We start from the raw sequence: 17,894 nt of genomic DNA, 5'->3' as shown, positions 1-17,894 counted from the left end.
TGCCATTTACCATTATTGTTCTCTTCATGTCCCTTTCTGTAAGTTTCCCCTTCTGTAAGATGGTGATGTAAAGTACCTACTTCATAGAGTTGTTAGCATTAAATGTTTTAAAGTTGGAGTGTAAATGTAAACACTAAATGCTTATTATATGTAAGTTCTGAGAACCGGGCCTGTCATAAAATCCCCATTTATTGTTTGATCTTTGGATAAAACAGCTCACTGACAATGTTAACTTTAAATTTTTTTTTATTATTATACTTTAAGTTTTAGGGTACAAGTGCACAATGTGCAGGTATGTTACATAGGTATACATGTGCCATGATGGTTTGACGCATCATCACCTCATCATTTACATCAGGTATTTCTCCTAACGCTATCCCTCCCCCAGCCCCCCAGCCCCCAGCAGGCCCCAGTATGTGATGTTCCTCTCCCTGTGTCCATGTGTTCTCATTGTTCAACTCCCACTTATGAGTGAGAACATGTGGTGTTTGGTTTTCTGTCCTTGTGATATTTTGCTGAGAATGATGGTTTCCAGCTTCATCCATGTCCCTGCAAAAGGATGTGAACTCATCCTTTTTCAATGGCTGCACAGTATTCCATGGTGTATATGTGCCACATTTTCTTTATCCAGTCTATTATTGATGGACATTTGGGTTGGTTCCAAGTCTTTGCTATTGTGAATAGTGCCACAATAAACATACGTGGCATGGGTCTTTATAGTAGCATGATTTGTTGCCCTTTGGGCATATACCCAGGAACGGGATTGCTGGGTCAAGTGGTATTTCTAGTTCTAGATCCTTGAGGAATCGCCACACTGTCTTCCACCTGGTTGAACTAATTTACATTCCCACCAACAGTGTAAAAGTATTCCCATTTCTCCACATCCTCTCCAGCATCTGTTGTTTCCTGACTTTTTAATGATTACCATTCTAGCTGGCATGAGATGGTATCTCATCGTGGTTTTGATTTGCATTTCTCTGATGACCAGTGATGATGAGCATTTTTTCATAAGTCTGTTGGCTGCATAAATGTCTTCTTTTGAGAAGTGTCTGTTCATATCCTTTGCCCACTGTTTGATGGGGTTGTTTGCTTTTTTCCTGTAAATTTGTTTAAGTTCTTTGTAGGTTCTGGATATTAGCCCTTTGTCAGATGGATACATTGCAAAAATTTTCTCCCAATCTGTAGGTTCAGTTCACACTGAGCCTGTTCACACTAATGATAGTTTCTTTTGCTGTGCAGAAGCTCTTTAATTTAATTAGATCCCATTTATCTATTTTGGCTTTCTTTGCCATTGCTTTTGGTGTTTCAGGCATGAAGTCTTTGCCCATGCCTATGTCCTGAATGGTATTGCCTAGGTTTTCTTCTAGGGTTTTTATGGTTTTAGGTCTTACATTTAAGTCTCTAATCCATCTTGAGTTAATTTTTGTGTAAGGCGTAAGGAAGGGATCCAGTTTCAGCTTTCTATATGTGGCTAGCCAGTTTTCCCAGCACCATTTATTAAATAGGGAATCCTTTCCGCATTGCTTGTTTTTGTCAGGTTTGTCAAAAATCAGATGGTTTTAGATGTATGGTGTTATTTCTGAGACCTCTGTTCTGTTCCATTGGTCTATGTATCTGTTTTGGTACCAGTACCATGCTGTTTTGGTTACTGTACCCTTGTAGTATAGGTTGAAGTCAGGTAGCATGATGCCTCCAGCTTTGTTCTTTTTGCTTAGGATTGTCTTGGCTATGCAGGCTCTTTTTTGGTTTCATCTGAAATTTAAAGTAGTTTTTTTTCCCCAATTCTGTGAAGAAAGTCAGTGGTAGCTTGATGGGGATGGCATTGAATCTATAAATTACCTTGGGCAGTATGGCCGTTTTCATGATATTGATTCTTCCTATCCATGAGCATGGAATGTTTTTCCATTTGTTTGTGTCCTCTCTTATTTCCTTGAGCAGTGGTTTGTAGTTCTCCTTGAAGAGGTCCTTCACATCCCTTGTAAGCTGGATTCCTAGGTATTTTATTCTCTTCGTAGCAATTGTGAATGAGAGTTTACTCATGATTTGGCTGTTTATCTGTTCTTGGTGTATAGGAATGCTTGTGATTTTTGCACATTGATTTTGTATCCTGAGACTTTGCTGAAGGTGCTTATCAGTTTAAGGAGATTTTGGGTTGAGATGATGGGGTTTTCTAAATATACGATCATGTCATCTGCAAACACAGACAATTTGACTTCCTCTTTTCCTAATTGAATACCCTTTATTTCTTTCTCTTGCCTGATTGCCCTGGCCAGAACTTCCAATACTATGTTGAATAGGAGTGGTGAGAGAAGGCATCCTTGTCTTGTGCTGGTTTTCAAAGGGAATGCTTCCAGTTTTTGCCCATTCAGTCTTGTTATCTTTGTTTTTTTGGACAGGGTCTAGCTCTGTGGCCCAGACTGGAGTGGAGTGGCATGATCTTGGCTCACTGCAACCACCGCCTCCTGGGCTAAGACATCCTTCCACCTCTGTCTCCTTAGTAGCTGGAACCACAGGTGTGCACCACCACGCCTGGCTGATTTTTGTATGTTTTGTAGAGATGGGGTTTTGCCATGTTGCCCAGGCTGGTCTTGAACTCCTGAGCTCAAGCGATCCACCCGCCTTGGCCTCCCAAAGTGCTGGGATTACAGGTGTGAGCCACAACACCCGGTGACAATGTGATCTTCATAGTTATTGTAGGTCCCACAGAGGCTCTCTGGGATTCAATGAGACATTTGACAAATTTTCTGATGTTCTTGAAGGCAAGATGGCAAAAGTGGGATCTGGAGAAAAGTACAGCTGGATAGATTCCCAAACAGAGGGAGGGTTTCTAAGAAGAGTACGCCACGGGGCCTTGTCCTTGCTTTTCTTCAAGACCGGGCCGCTGGAGCAATAGGAACTCCCCCCACCACACCAACATGCCAACTTGCAACCAGGACAGAACCTCTCAGCTCCTTCCTCCTCTTGGTTTCTGTGCTCATGTGTGTATCTTCCATGAGACTGGACACTCCTTCAGGTTGGGGAGGTGGCTTATGCATTGTGTATCTCCTGTATCACTTAGCTGATTGTTCAGCCAATAGTAGATGCTCAATAACACATACTCATGTGCACATAGAGTAATGAAACCACATTTCCCAAATGAATGGGTGGGCAGGTTGCAGGGGATGACTATTGTTTCAAAGAAGAGAATTGAGAATCAGAAGGATCTCCAGAGATTGGCAGGAAATCACCAAGATGAAACTGAATGGGGATTCATTCATTCAACTAGTATGTACTGAGCACCTACTGGCTGCCAGGCACCGTTCTTAAGTGCAGAGAATACAGAGGTGAGCAAAACAGACAAAATCTCTGCCCTCTTGGATCTCACATTCTAGTGCAGGAAAGCTGGCAAACAGAATGAGTGAGTAGAATACACGGTGTATGAGGAAGCAATAGATGCCAAGTAGAAAGAAAGCAGGGAAGGGGAGAAGAGTGGCAAAGGAGGGTTGGTCTCGGGGTTGCAGTTTTGGTTTGGCGCAGCCAGAGAAGGTGGAGGAAGGCCAGAAGAAGATGGGGAGCAAGCTAGGAGGGTATCTGGGGAGGAGCATGCCAGGAAGAGGACACAGTGAGTGCCAAAGCCCTGAGGCTGGAGTGTTCTGGAGTGTTGGAGAATAAATTAGGGGATAAACAAGGTTAGCCTTCTTTTGTGCCTTATACTTTTCTCTCCCAATCGTAATTACACTTAAAGACTTGTTTAATATCTGTTTCCCCAATAGACTCTAAGGTCTCTTAGTTCAGTGACTGGGGCTTGGTCTCAGGTAAATTTCAGTTTTTTTTTTTTTTTTTTTTGAGACAAAGTTTCCCTGTGTTGCCCAGGCTGGAGTAAAATGGCGTGATCTCGGCTCACTGCAACAGCTGCCTCCTGGGTTCAAGCGATTCTCCTGCCTCAGCCTCCTGAGTAGCTGGGACTACAAGAGACTGCCATCACACCCAGCTAATTTTTGTATTTTTAGTAGAGACAGTGTTTCACCATGTTGGCCAGGATAGCCTTGAACTCCTGACCTCAGGTGATCTGCCCGCCTCGGTCTCCCAAAGTGCTGTGATTACAGACGTGAGCCTCCGTGCCCAGCCTGGTTCTCAGGTAAATTTCTAACTCTCAGCACAGGGCCTGAAATATGGTAGATGCTCAACCATATGTTGTTGAATAAATGAATAAATGTGAATAAATGACTTTTGGGTGAAAAGATCGACTGCACAAGCAAGAACCGGCTTGAGAGCAATTAGAGAGAAAGGTTGGAGACTTGTAGCTGTGGCCAACGGTGAACTTAGGGTGGTACGGTGAGAGAAGAGGCCACAGGAAAGCCATAAGAAGCTGTGCTGAGATGCCGGGTGCAGTGGCTCATGCCTGTAAACTCAGCACTTTGGGAGGCTGAGGTGGGCGGTTCGCTTGAACCCAGGAGTTCAACATAGGCACCATGGCAACATGATGAAACCCCATTTCTACTAAAAATGCAAAAATTAACCATGTGCAGTGGTGTGTGGCTGTAGTCCCAGCTATTCAGAAGGCTGAGGTGGGAGGATAGCTTGAGCCTGGGAAGTTGAGGCTGCAGTGAGTGGAGATTGTGCCACTGCACTGTAGCCTGGGCTGCAGAGCTAGACCCTGTCTCAAAAAAAAAAAAAAAAAAAAAAAAAAGCTGTGCTGGCAGGGCCTTTCCCATTGATAAGGGCCAAGGTAGGGACAGGCTGTAGAGCATGAGGTGTGGTTGAGAAGGGTTAACCTGGAGCAGGGGAAACTGAGGAAAGATATAACCCATTAGAGCCTTGGCACTGCAGGATTTAGTATTAAGTCCATGATGGGAGCCAATTATACTTTTGCTGCTGCATGAATTGGGATCTCTGTGCACCTTTGTGTGCAAAACCAAGTCACTCGGCTGCTGAGGGGCCTGGTTCAATCTCCAGACTGTTGTCATTCTCCCCATCACTACATGACCATCTTTCTAAGTAGGGGAATTATTTCTAAGTAGGGGCAGCATCTGTTACAGCAGCAATTGCAAATCTGGGGATTCTGCAAGGTCCCTGGGTATAATGGTCGTGGATAAAAATTCATCTGTTTAAACAAATAGTGATTGATGCCTAGTGTATGCCAGACGCTGAGCTGGATAGAGGGGTGGACAGGACATACATCATGGAGCTGTGATTCAGTGTTTAGTGGTGCTGTCTTAGAAAGTTTGAAGGGCGGGCGGGCATGTGGAACAGGGAGGAGGTTCACTGTGGGCTGCTCCATGGGGCAGTGGTCTGAGCTGGGTACAGGTGGTACCTCCAGCCTGAGGAGCTCTGTGGGCTGCCTTGAGCAAGTCCCTAAGATCACAGAGGGATGGGCCAGAGCAGACTTAGAGGTCACCTGGCAACCTCTTATGTTGCCCTAGAGTATGCAGTCTCTATGCCCTGCCCCACACCTATGGGGCCTCAGGGTCCTCGAGTGTAAAACAAAGGCATTGGCTCAGATGACCTTGAAGTGCCCTTCTGGCTCTGTTATCTACAAAATTACAAATATGGGGAAGTTCCATGGAGGTGGATTTGGCCCCATCCCAAATGTGGCCTCTGTCCTCCACCCTGAATCCTGACAGGGAGGGATGGTAGAGTTCAGTTCACAGAAATCTTTCTCAAGCACATTTGTGGGGTCTGGAAGGCAGGCCCAGAACCTCGCCCCTGCACAGTGGTCCCCAGGGAGTAGGGCTTGAGTCCCCTGAGGAATGAGCAGAATTCAATGCATTTCCCAGCCCTCTTCTGGACTCTGGGGCTGCTCTGCATTGCCTCCTCTCTCCTTGGTGCACCTAATTCTCCTCCTGGGTCTTTTCTCTCCTCTTCTCTTCCTTACCTGGTCCCTTCCTCCTTGAACTCCTTTGTTCTCCCCACTGAAGGCCCTGCCTCTTCTTCCTCTTGAGGTCACCTGCCATTCAGTTTCATTAAGACGTGCTGCCGGTTGGGGCCAGGGGAAGGAGGAAGGGGCTTTTAATCCTCTGAAGGGAGGTGAGGCGTACTCACTGTTATCTGGCCTTGGGGTGGAGTATCTGTGGGATTGTTCAAATTGCTAAGACTGACTTCCTCATAGCACGTCTCTTGAGTGTTCAGTATTCTGAGCCCTCGTTTGTCCTTGCCTTGAGCTGCATTGTCAAAGGCCCCGGTGTCCTTGCTTATGAATGTGCCAGGCTCTAGGAAAGGGGAGGGGGACCGGGAGAAATAGCCCCCTTGCCATGTAAATAAGAAATTTTAGATACTTGCCCGAATCAGAGTGGTCCAACTCTGCCGGCCAGTGGTGGAGGAGCTTAAGTGGAGTCTACTGGATGCTTTCCTTCCAGGAGTCCTGCCACTCAGGAGAGTTTGTACTGAAGTATCAGATGAACCCTAGAGTTTTCCTCCAACCACCAGACTTTCAGGCCAGAGGCAGAGACTGTCCTCTGGGGAACCCCAAATGTCCTGTTTCCGCTCCCAGTCCATCTGGAGTATTTTTCTAAATGCACATTGCTTTTTCTTTTTGAGATGGAGTCTCACTCTGTTGCCCAGGCTGGAGTGCAGTGGCGCAATCTTGACTCACTGCTCCACCTCTGCCTCCTGGGTTCAAGCAATTCTCCTGCCTCAGCTTCCTATGTAGCTGGGATTACAGGTGTGTACCACCACACCTGGCCAATTTTTGTATTTTTAGTAGAGATGGGGTTTCGCCATGTTGGACAGGCTGGTCTCAAACTCCTGACCTCCAGTGATCCACCCACCTCAGCCTTCCAAAGTGTTGGGATGACAGGCATGAGCCACTGTGCCTGGCCCTAAATGCACATTTCATTTTGGAGGCTGGGTGGCTCTGATTTGTAACCTGAGGAAGCAGAGCCTGATGGCAGGTGGATGGGCCTGGCCCTGAGTGCTTGTGGAAGGAGCAGAGCCATAGGCTGGGTCAGAAACGAACTGTCCATGAGATCCTGGATGGAGATGCCTGGTTTCAGTGGGTGGTGCCTCATGGATGATTGCTGGGTTGGGCAAGAGGAAGGACTTGGAAACCCTGTTTTTCTGTTTCATTTCCAAATCTTGGAGTGTCTTTTAGCCAACGATGGCAATAACACCTCCTCACTTTGTGGCGCTGCAAGTGCGTTCCTTCTCCAACTCCTTGAGGCAGATTCTCCCTTGAGAATCCAGGGCATTCTGATGCTTCCTCTGAACCCCTTCTAGCTTTCTTTCCTCTTCAACCTCCCCGCTGCTTCCCTATCTGCTCCAGGAAGCCTTCCCTGAGTGGCCTCAGTGACTTTGCTCTGGCCATCCCTCCCTGTCCCTCAGTACTGACATCCTGGTCTCCTGCCTGCTTCCTCACCTTTGGGCATGCCTCTTTCTCCAACAACCTGGGAGCTCCGAGGGCAGGGTCTGGGTTTCCTTCTCCCTTGGCTCTGCACGTGCTGGACACTTATTCTCCAGGCACGTCAGAATAAGTCAGCTGGAGCCAAGTGACAGACACAGTCAGATCAAGAGCATCTTGCTCTCCAAGGCCCAGCCCAGGTACGGGAGTGGATAAAAGTCTCGTGCTGGGGCCCCAGGGCAGAAACTCACACACCTTGACAATCTGTCTGTCCGTCTGCAGCTGCGTGACTGTCTGTCTCTGCCATGTCTCTCTCCCCATGCCGGGCCCAGAGGGGCTTCAGCTCTCGCTCAGCCTGTTCTGCTCGCTCAAGGGGCTGCAGTAGGGGAGGCTTCAGCAGCAGGAGCCTTAATTCCTTTGGGGGGTGCCTGGGAGGCTCTCGCGGGAGTACCTGGGGGTCAGGGGGAAGGCTGGGGGTGCAGTTTGGGGAGTGGAGTGCTGGGCCTGGGCTCTCCCTGTGCCCTCCGGGGGGCATCCAAGAAGTGACCATTAACCAGAATCTGCTGACCCCACTGAAGATTGAGATCGACCCCCAGTTCCAGGTGGTGCGGACGCAGGAGACCCAGGAGATCAGGACCCTCAACAACCAGTTTGCTTCCTTCATTGACAAGGTGAGGGTCAGCTCAGCCAAGCCCCTGTCTCTGTGCTTACCTTAGAGGAGCTGCTCTTGATCTTGGGAATGGGAAGTTTGTCCTCCTTTTACCACTTTTCTAATAACTTCTGCAGCAAGGAAGTCCCTCCTGTGGACTAACTGGACTCTCTGGCTATGCGGAGGCCCTGTTGTTCCATGACTGGGGCTCAGGGACAGAGAACGGCCAACCAGCAGGGGGGAAGACCTTGCCCCATTAGTCTGTCCAGTCTTTTGGTGTGTTCAGAGTGTCATGGAAGGTCATGAGGCTCCCCCTGGCCAGGTTGGGCAGGGAGACAGCGGAAAGGTGGGGCTGATGGGAGGGTCCCACAGGCTTTACTTTCCAGAGGCTGTGCATAGGGAGTCCCACGGGAGCCTCAGGGATCCTCTGCTTCTGCTGCAGGTGCGGTTCCTGGAGCAGCAGAACAAGGTCCTGGAGACCAAGTGGCACCTGCTGCAGCAACAGGGGTTGAGTGGCAGCCAGCAGGGCCTGGAGCCTGTCTTTGAGGCCTGCCTGGATCAGCTCAGGAAGCAGCTGCAGCAGCTCCAGGGAGAACGAGGGGCTCTGGATGCTGAGTTGAAGGCCTGCCGGGACCAGGAGGAGGAGTATAAGTTCAAGTAGGCACACTGAAATTTCCCCATGCTATGTGGGCGGGGTCTGGGAGGACTCAGATTGGGTCTGACAGTCAGGAGGTGTCCCACATACTGAGCACCCAGAGGCACATGACTGGCCTCCCCTCTACCCCTCTGCATCCCCATTCCCCAGGCTCTCAGGTGCCCACCTGCTACAGGTAAAGGAGGTGTCCCGCAGCCCCCACCCAGGTCTGGAGAACCTCGGAGGAAAGGCGAGGAGACCAGTGTCCTACATGCCCCAGCTACAAGGGCCCGTGTTTCCGGTCAAGGCTGGGAAGGGCTTATTTAAACAATGCCCCAGTGGCTTTTTTTTTTTTTTTCTTGAGAAATTCCTGTTCAGCAGGCTGTGGGCTAAAGTGATTCAGATGTTCTCTGAATTGACTGAAATAGATTCCTCCCAAGGAGGGGAGGAAATCAATTTAGTGGGGCCGTCCCCAGGCCCGTGACACAATTCACAGATGGGTTGTGGTTCTGGGCTGCACACCTAGGTCACCTGGTGGAGTGGAGAGAGCCCTGGACTAATAGGGGGCTTGGGTGGGGGCGACTGTGAGTGAGGGGTAGCTGTGCGGCCTGGGCAAGACATCTCATCTCTCCCAGACTTGGTTTCCCTTCTGTAAACTTGGGAAATGTCACCTGCCCTTCCGGCCTCCCAGGCCTGTTGGGATGATGGGATATGAGGCGGAGGAGGGCAGGTTCTGGAAGGAGCCCAGGATTGGGGTCAGGAGACCTGGGTTGGCTCTGTTTTGTCTACCTAGTCATCTGTGGGGTCTTGGTCAAATAGTCTAATCTCTCTGATAAAACCCAAACTGTCTGCCCCAGTGATGGGTGTGAGTAGCAAGTGGGAAAAGGTATTCTAATATGCCTTATAAACTGAAACAATGTGACTCTCGTCATCAAAAGGACATGGGCTGAAAGAGTGGCACAGGTACATAGCCAGGACGTGGCAGGAAAAGAGAGAAGGGCTGCTTGTTGTCCTGTTTGGGGGCATTCTCAGGCAAGGAGTCCTTTTCAGGGAAGTCATGCTTGGAAGTGGGGGCATGAGCTCTGACCGTGGAGCCTCGAACTGCGTCCTTCTCTACTTATTTGGCAGGTATGAGGAGGAGGCCCACAGGCGCGCCACACTTGAGAATGACTTTGTGGTCCTCAAGAAGGTGAGGGTGGGGGCCAGTGCTCCACTTACGTCCTGAGCACCCACTGTACACGGAGCCTAGTCCTAGGCTGGGAGGGAAAGGGTGAGAGGTCCTGATTTAGGACAGGCTATCGCTCTGCCTGCAGGGGTCCCCTGGGGAAATGGGACATCTGCCTAGACACAGGGACCCCAAGACAAGATCTGACTGAAGGACTGCTTGACGAGCTCTGATGTCACAGCAGGAGAGGGTGGGGAGGGAGAGGAAGAAGCAGAACTGGTTGTGATTAATCAGGGAAGACTTCCTGAAGGCTATGTTGGGTCAATGTTGGGCAAAGGAGAGAGCAGGACAGGGTGGGGCTGGAGGAGGAAGGAGGGGGACTTGGGAGGCATGGTGGATGGGTGTCAAGCAGTGCATGAACAGTATTCCTGAGCCAGAGTAGGATCCCCAAAGGAGAAGAGGGGGTTGCAAGGTTTCTCTCCCGCTGTGTCTAGGATGCGGATGAGGTTTTCCTGAGCAAGATGGAGTTGGAGGGCAAGCTGGAGACTCTGAGAGAATACATCTGCTTCTTGAAGCATCTGAATGAAGAAGTGAGGCTCAACCAAAGGGCAGGCGGGAGCCAAGAGAGGGGACAGGGTGGGCAGGCTCCCTGTGGCCATGGGGAGAGTGGCCAGAGGGGAAGTCTGTTAGGGTGGCTTAGATTCTGGGTCATTCAGTCACTTGACAACCAATTACTAAAAACTTACTATGTGAATCGCTAGGTCCTGGGGATACATCAATGAATAACCAGACAAAAATCACTACAGACAAAAAGATTGCTTTTTTTTTTTTTTTTTTTTTTTTTGAGATGGAGTCTTGCTCAGTCACCCAGGCTGGAGTGTTGTGGTATGATCTCAGCTCACTGCAACCTCTGCCTCCCGGGTTCAAGCAATTGTCTGCCTCAGTCTCCCGAGTAGGTGGGGTTACAGGCGCCTGCCACCACAGCCGGCTAATTTTTGTATTTTTAGTAGAGATGGGGTTTCACCATCTTAGCTAGGCTGGTCTTGAACTCCTGACCTCGTGATCCACCCGCCTTGGCCTCCCAAAGTGCTGGGATTACAGGCATGAGCCACCGCGCCCGGCTAAGTTTGCTTTCTATTGGGAGACAGACAATAAGCAACAGACTTAGTAAATAAGGAAATTATACAGTATGCTAGGAGGTTATAAACACAATGGAAAAAAGGAAAATGAGCACAGGGAAAGGAGGATTGGGAACATGGAGCAGGTGCCAATTTCAAATCATGTGGCCAGGGTAGGCCTTATTTAGGAGATAAAATCTGAGCAAAGATTTGGAGGTGAGAAAGGTTACCACGCAGGGGGGTTTCCAGGATTCCAGGCAGTGGCTGCAGCCCACAGTGGGAGTGTGCTGTCTGAGGAAATGCAGGAAGGCCAGTGTGGCCAGAGTTGTAGGAGCAAGAGAGAGAGGAATGTGATAAGAGGTCTGAAGATGGCTGGGCACAGTGGCTCGTGCCTACAATCCCAGCACTTTGGGAGGCTGAGGCAGGTGGATCACCTGAGGTCAGGAGTTCGAGACTAGCCTGGCGAAATGCTGTCTCTACAAAAAACACAAAAATTAGCCAGACTTTGTGGCAAGTGCTTGTAATCCCAGCTGCTAGGGAGGCTGAGGCAGAAGAATGGCTTGAACCTGGAAGGCGGAGGTTACAGTGAGCTGAGATCATGCCAATGCACTTCAGCCTGGGCAACAGAGTAAGACTCCATCTCAAAAAAAAAAGAAGAAGAAGAAGAAGAAAGAAAGAAAAAAGAAGAAGAAGAAGAAAAAAATGAAGCCTGAGGAGTGATGGGGGCTGGGTGATTTCGGGCCTTGCAGGTCATTTTCCATTAATGTCCAAGCTGCAAGAGACCTCAGAGACCACCTCCTATGGCCCTCATTTTTGAATGAGGAGATCAAGTCCCATGGTGAGCAGGGTATACTCAATGCCACCTGGGATGAATGGGGGTCATGGCGTGTAAGCAGAAATTTGCCATCTTGCTCAATCATCCTAGGCTTCAAGGGGAGAGGGAGCTGGGGGTGGGTGGACACTGAACCTGTCTTCCCTGCAGGAGCTGGGCCAGCTCCAGACCCAGGTCAGCGACACGTCTGTGGTACTGTCCATGGACAACAACCGCTACCTGGACTTCAGCAGCATCATCACTGAGGTCCGCGCCCGGTACGAGGAGATCGCCCGGACCAGCAAGGCTGAGGCTGAGGCCCTGTACCAGACCAAGGTGGTGGGACCCGGGAGGGCAGCACCATGCTGGAAATGGCTAGGTCTCCATGCCCACAGTCTAGGGTGGTCATCCACCTAGATTCCATTGGGGCAGTTCCAGTTACCTCCCTGAAGGTCTGGGGCTGGGTGGGCAGGGCCATTTCCCCTCCAGGAGGGAGGTGATGCAGAGGAACTGTGGGAGATAAGCTTGGACTTCTGGAAGTACATCCCACTGTGTCCTGGCTACAGGCGTTTAACAAACACTCCAAATAAGGAAGTGAGAGGTGGCATTCCAAACATAGGGAGATGGTCAAAGGTGGCGGTCCTCTCAACTAATGGTGTCCCCTCTGTTCCCCTCTCAGTACCAGGAGCTTCAGGTGTCTGCCCAGCTTCATGGGGACAGGATGCAGGAAACGAAAGTCCAGATCTCTCGACTGCACCAAGAGATTCAGAGGCTGCAGAGTCAGATTGAGAACCTCAAGAAGCAGGTAGATTCCCAGAGCCCCCCAAACATCCTCTCATTGCCTTTGTGTCTTCAACTCACGCCCCAGTTCCTAGTTTCTGTCTCTCCATTAGGGTTGCCAGTGGGTTTGTGTCGAGGACGTTGATAACTGGCTGGAGCTTTGGATAATTTGGGGAGAAGATAACTTCAAGCCCCATTTAGGGTGAATTCAGCCTTCCTGTTGTGACTTCTAGCCGCATGTTGGCTTCTGTGGGATAGTGCCACTGCATTGCACTCCCCTGGCATTGGGGAGGGGCTGACAGCATTGGAGCCTATGTCCAGGTGTACATCTTGCTTTCAACCTTTTGGGGAGATGGTTAATTCATCTCTTTTCTCTTTTCTTATCTCTTTCTTTTCTTTTCTTTCTTTCTTGTTTCCTTCTTTCCTTCTTTCTTTCCTACAGAGTCTTACTCCGTTGCCCAGGCTGGAGTGCAGTGGCGTGATCTTGGCTCACTGCAACCTCTGCCTCCGGGTTCAAGGGATTCTCCTGCCTCATCCTCCTGAGTAGCTTGAATTACAGGCACGTGCCACCATGCTTGGCTAATTTTTGTATTTTTAGTAGAGACGGCGTTTCACCATGTTGGCCAGGCTGGTCTCAAACTCTTGACCTCAAGTGATATGCCCACCTCGGCCTCTCAAAGTGGTGGGATTACAGGCGTGAGCCACTGCACCCAGCCTCATCTCTTTTCTTTTTTTTCTTTTCTTTTTTTTTTTGAAATGGAGTTTCACTCTTGTTGGCCTGGGCTGGAATGCAATGGCATGATCTCAGCTCACTGCAACCTCTGCCTCCTGGGTTCCAGTAATTCTCCTGCCTCAGCCTCCCGAGTAGCTGAGATTACAGGTGCCCACCACCATGCCCGGTTAATTTTTGTATTTTTAGTAGAGACAGGGTTTCACCATGTTGACCAGGCTGGTCTCAAACTCCTGACATCAGGTGATCCACTGGACTCAGCCTCCCAAAGTCCTCGGATTACAGGTGTGAGCCACTGTGCCCAGCCCACATCTCTTTTCTTATCTCGTCTTTTGACTCTTACTTCTCAAGCCCAGCAGGGACTTTAAGGTCAAACACTGAAGGTCCTGGGGCCCTATGGGGGAATTTGGGAGCCAGGGCCTCAGAGAGTAAGTGAGGTGGGTGGCAGGATGGGGCTAACTTCTCCTTAGGTAGATGCATTACAATGGTCAGAAGTAGAGGAAGGGATTGGCAAGGGGAAGGAAGCCATTTCCTGCTCCTCCTGCAGTGAGGAGACCTCACTTCTAGGTGTGAAGTGTTATGAATTCTCAAACTGTGAAGTATTCTTGCACTCATATTTCCTAAGCCCAAAATATCAATTTGGGGATCAATGGAGGATGGAGAGCAGAGACCACAGAGTCAAGCCATTTCCTCAAGCACTACAGCTTGGTTCGAAAGTCACATGCTGTCCCTTGACTCCCAAGCAAGGCCCTCTGGGGAGGGTTCTTGGAGTATCCAGAACCCACACTTCATCCCAAACCATCCTTCTGGCTCTTGTTTGCAATGAGAGGCAGGGCCTGAGAGGAATGTGATGAGTCCTGTTACTCAATTTGCTGCCACTATGTTTCACCAACCAATTTGAACCCCTTGCTTTGGAATCCTCTGGGGAGGCTGTTAAGATCCAGATTCCTGGCCTCCTGGCAGAGTTGAGGAGTCAGAATCTCTAAGGATGGGGCCCAGAAACCTGCTTTTTAAATGAGGTTGCTGGTTCTGAAGCATGTGGTCTTCAGAGTCTAGTGGCAGCATGCAGGAGTGTGCTGGGTACCTGGGCCTGGGAATCACAGCTCCTCACACAACAACGTGCCTTTCCTGGGAGAATCCCTCCTGGGGATATAGCACTGTCCCCTGCTGCTTTTCCTGCACAAACATGATTAACTGGGCTCCCCTGCGCAGGCCCAAGTGGGTTAGGATCCCAGTTCTGCCACCCATCTTTCTGAGCCTCAGTTTCTTCATCTGTAGAGTAGAGATTATGTTTCTATCCACAGAGTGGGGATCTAATAATGACAGACTTTAGATAATTCCTTCTTTCCTGAGTCAGATATGAGGGCAAATCAACTGTAAGGCTGATAAAGACAGGGATCTCATCCTTCCTCTAGCTTTCTATTGTCAGTAAAGGGATTATATTTTCCTTCTTTTTTTTTGAGAAGGAGTCTCGCTCTGTCACCCAGGCTGGAGTGCAGTGGCGCGATCTTGGCTCACTGCAACCTCTACCTCCCGGGTTTAAGAGATTCTCCTGTCTCAGCCTCCTGAGTAGCTGGGACTACAGGCGTGTGCCACCATGTCCGGCTAATTTTTTTTTTTTTTTTTTTGTATTTTTAGTAGAGACAGGGTTTCACTGTGTTAGCCAGGATGGTCTTGATCTCCTGACCTAGTGATCTGCCCACCTCAGCCTCCCAAAGTGCTGGGATTACAGGTGTGAGCCACTACACCCGGCTGAGATTATGTTTTTCAAACCCAAAATTGAGGCACACGGTTTGATGTACTCTGACAACAGGACAAAGTATTTGAAATGGGACTGTCTGAAAAAAAAAAAGAACGTTGGTGGCCCTCAGGGGGAGCCTTGTAGGTGGTGATCCACGGTACAGGAAGAGCGCTAAGCACCCTGGGAGAGGTGCCGAGGGCTGGGGGTGGGAAGAAATAGGGAAAGAGCACTTGGGGAGGTGGCACAGGAGTTGTACTAGTGTCCTAGGGCTGCCGTGACAAATCTCCACAAATTGGGTGGCTAAAAACAACAGAAATGTAATCTCTCCCTGTCCTGGAGCCTTGAAGTCTGAAATCAAGGTGGTGGCAGGGCTGTGCTTCCTCTGAAGGTGCAGTGGGAGTCCTCCCTGGGTCTTGCTAGCTTCTGCAGGCTCCAGGAGCTCCTTGGCATTTTTTGTCTTATTGCTGCATCATTCCCATCTCCGCCTCTTTCTTTTTTTTTTTTCTTTTTTTTTGAGACAGAGTCTTGCACTGTTGCCAGGCTGGAGTGCAGTGGCACGATCTTGGCTCAACTGCAACCTCCACCTCCTGGGTTCAAGCAATTCTTCTGCCTCAGCCTCCCCAGTAGCTGGGACTACAGGTGCGTGCCACCACGGTCAGCTATTTTTTTTTTTTTTAATTTTTAGTAGAGACAGGGTTTCACTGTGTTAGCCAGGATGGTCTCGAACTCCTGTAATCTGCCTGCCTTGGCCTCCTAAAGTGCTGGGATTACAGACGTGAGCCACCATACCCAGCCCTGCCTCTCTTCTGATGAGTTCTTCTCTCTGTGTCTGTCTCTGTGTTCTCTCTTCTATTCATAAGGACACCAGTCATTGGATTTAGGGCTCACCCTAAATATGGTATGATATGATTATGAGATCCTTAATTAATTACATCTGTAAAGACCCTACTTCCAATAAGATCACATTCTGGGGTCCTGGGTGGACATGAAAGTTTTGGGGGATTCTCTTCAACCTACTGCAGGAGGTAAGGAAGTGAGGGAAGCAATACTTTCCCTTAGAATGAGAGGAGCCTGTTGCAGGGGTGGTGTTGGTACAGATGGCCATGTATAATTTTGAGCTCATGAGATTATGATCCACCCCAGCCCTCAAGTGATATCCACAGGGGGTGCTTTGAGAGGCTATGTTGGACTTACAACCACTTTCTCGCTCATTTCTACCCCGCTTCCAGAACGCCAGCCTGCAGGCCGCCATCGCTGACGCTGAGCAGCGTGGGGAGCTGGCCATCAAGGACGCTCAGGCCAAGGTGCACGAGCTGGAGGCTGCTCTGAGGACGGCCAAGCAGAACCTGGCCCAGCTGCTGTGCAAGTACCAGGAGCTGATGAGCACGAAGCTTTCCCTGGATGTGGAGATTGCCACCTACCGCAGGCTGCTGGAGGGCGAGGAGTGCAGGTGAGGGAGGCTTGGAGGGACCTGGGAATATGAGGTGGGGGAGGAGGATGGGATGCCAACACAGTGAGCTGCTTGCTAAAGAGGATTCCGAGAGATTTCCTGACATTGCAAGTCGCTAAGGGCAACTGACGCTGCAGAGAGATATTTTAAGTTGGGGACTGTGGATTTTATCTGCTGAGAGGGTGGGTGGCCTGCTCTGAGGGGCTTAAAAGCTCGTAGGGATGCATTCTTTGCAGTATTTCTTAGCGCATCCCTCTCTTGTCCTTTTTCCCCTAGGATGTCTGGGGAGTGCCCCAGCCAGATCACTATCTGTGAGTATCAGGGGACTTTGGGGATGGGATCCCCATGGGGAGCCGAGGACCCTGCTCTGACCCGGTGCATTTCTTGGCAGCCTCGGTGGGAGGCAGCACTGTCGTGTCTGGAGGAGTTGGTGGAGGCTTGGGGAGCATTTGTGGACTTGGTGGCGGGAAAAGCAGCTCTGGGTCCTGCTGCACCAGCATCGTGACTGGAGGCTCCAACATTATCCTGGGCTCTGGGAAGGACCCTGTTTTGGGTTCCTGCTCTGTGTCTGGCTCCAGCTCTGGCTCCAGCTGCCACACCATCCTGAAGAAGACAGTTGAGTCGAGTCTGAAGACATCCATCACCTACTGAGTGAGCCAGCAGCCACCTCCTTCCTGAACACATTTGGCCTGCTCCCCCCATCAGCCGGCTCTGCACGGCCAACTCTGTGTCCACTGCCCACAGCCCAAGCCAGCCCGCAGCGGATGCTGCAAAAATCAATAAAGTCTCCCCTCCTGCCTTTCTGAATGCTCTAAGTGCTTGCGCACCTCACCCAGCAAAACAAAAGCTGTGTGGCTCCCCAGCCTCCTCTCCTTGGAAGGCAATCTGTGGCATATGTGTGTCCAAACGGGTCCTATTGGCATCTCACTCCACATCCCAGCCACTCTATCAAGGGATCCTTCAAGCCCCCCAGTGTGTTCCTCGGGGTGCCCTCCATCTCTCATACTTCCACTGATGTTTTAGCTGTGCTTGTAGCTCACTTCCTCGTCAATTGCCTGTGTTAAGAGGTTCTAGTTCTTACTGCGGGCAGCGCCCTTCCTTATTCCTGACTGTGCACCAAATTTTTCTCCTCCTAGGAAGATTCTCTAATTCTCATGTTTAACCTGCTGGGCCCTTCCTGTCCCTGGCAGTCTGGCTGCACCTGTTGCTGTCCCGGGCTCTGTGTTTGTCTGGTTCTGGTCAGGGACTCAGCTTCTCAATTAGCCTGCACTCCTGCACCCAGGATGAGGATGTGCTCAGCTTGTGCCTGGGGGCTCTGATGGAGACTTGGGGCTCAAACTCTGCCCCTACCCCCTTATCTGTTGGCTCTCATCTTATCTTTGGGCAAGTCTGAACATGAGGCTGGAAACTTCTCCTCCTTCCTCTCCTTCAGGAAACTCTGCAGGAAGCCAGGAGTGTGGGAGTCGGGTGGGGTGCCAGGAGGGGCTGGAAGGATCACCTT

The 17,894-nt window shown here is 50.1% G+C and overlaps 1 protein-coding gene across 1 annotated transcript; it reads left to right on the top strand.

Annotated features, from left to right (window-relative positions):
• Positions 1-6,719: 6,719 nt before the first annotated feature.
• Positions 6,720-17,200, top strand: KRT78 (keratin 78). Its single transcript, XM_003906436.5, has 9 exons — positions 6,720-7,986; positions 8,407-8,621; positions 9,727-9,787; positions 10,258-10,353; positions 11,864-12,028; positions 12,372-12,497; positions 16,173-16,393; positions 16,670-16,704; positions 16,785-17,200. The coding sequence occupies exons 1-9, from the start codon at positions 7,621-7,623 to the stop codon at positions 17,042-17,044; spliced, it is 1,545 nt and encodes a 514-aa protein (XP_003906485.3). The 5' UTR covers positions 6,720-7,620; the 3' UTR covers positions 17,045-17,200.
• Positions 17,201-17,894: the final 694 nt, after the last annotated feature.

Source organism: Papio anubis, chromosome 9 (assembly GCF_008728515.1).
Source record: "Papio anubis isolate 15944 chromosome 9, Panubis1.0, whole genome shotgun sequence".
NCBI classification, from domain to species: domain Eukaryota; kingdom Metazoa; phylum Chordata; class Mammalia; order Primates; family Cercopithecidae; genus Papio; species Papio anubis.
This window is presented reverse-complemented; position numbering and strand designations above follow the sequence as displayed.

Coding starts and splice junctions, on each gene's coding strand:
- KRT78 (XM_003906436.5), top strand. CDS start 7,621: ATGTCTCTCTCCCCATGCCGGGCCCAGAGGGGCTTCAGCTCTCGCTCA. Junction 10,354..11,863: donor TGAAGCATCTGAATGAAGAA/GTGAGGCTCAAC, acceptor TCTTCCCTGCAG/GAGCTGGGCCAGCTCCAGAC. Junction 16,394..16,669: donor CTGGAGGGCGAGGAGTGCAG/GTGAGGGAGGCT, acceptor TTTTTCCCCTAG/GATGTCTGGGGAGTGCCCCA.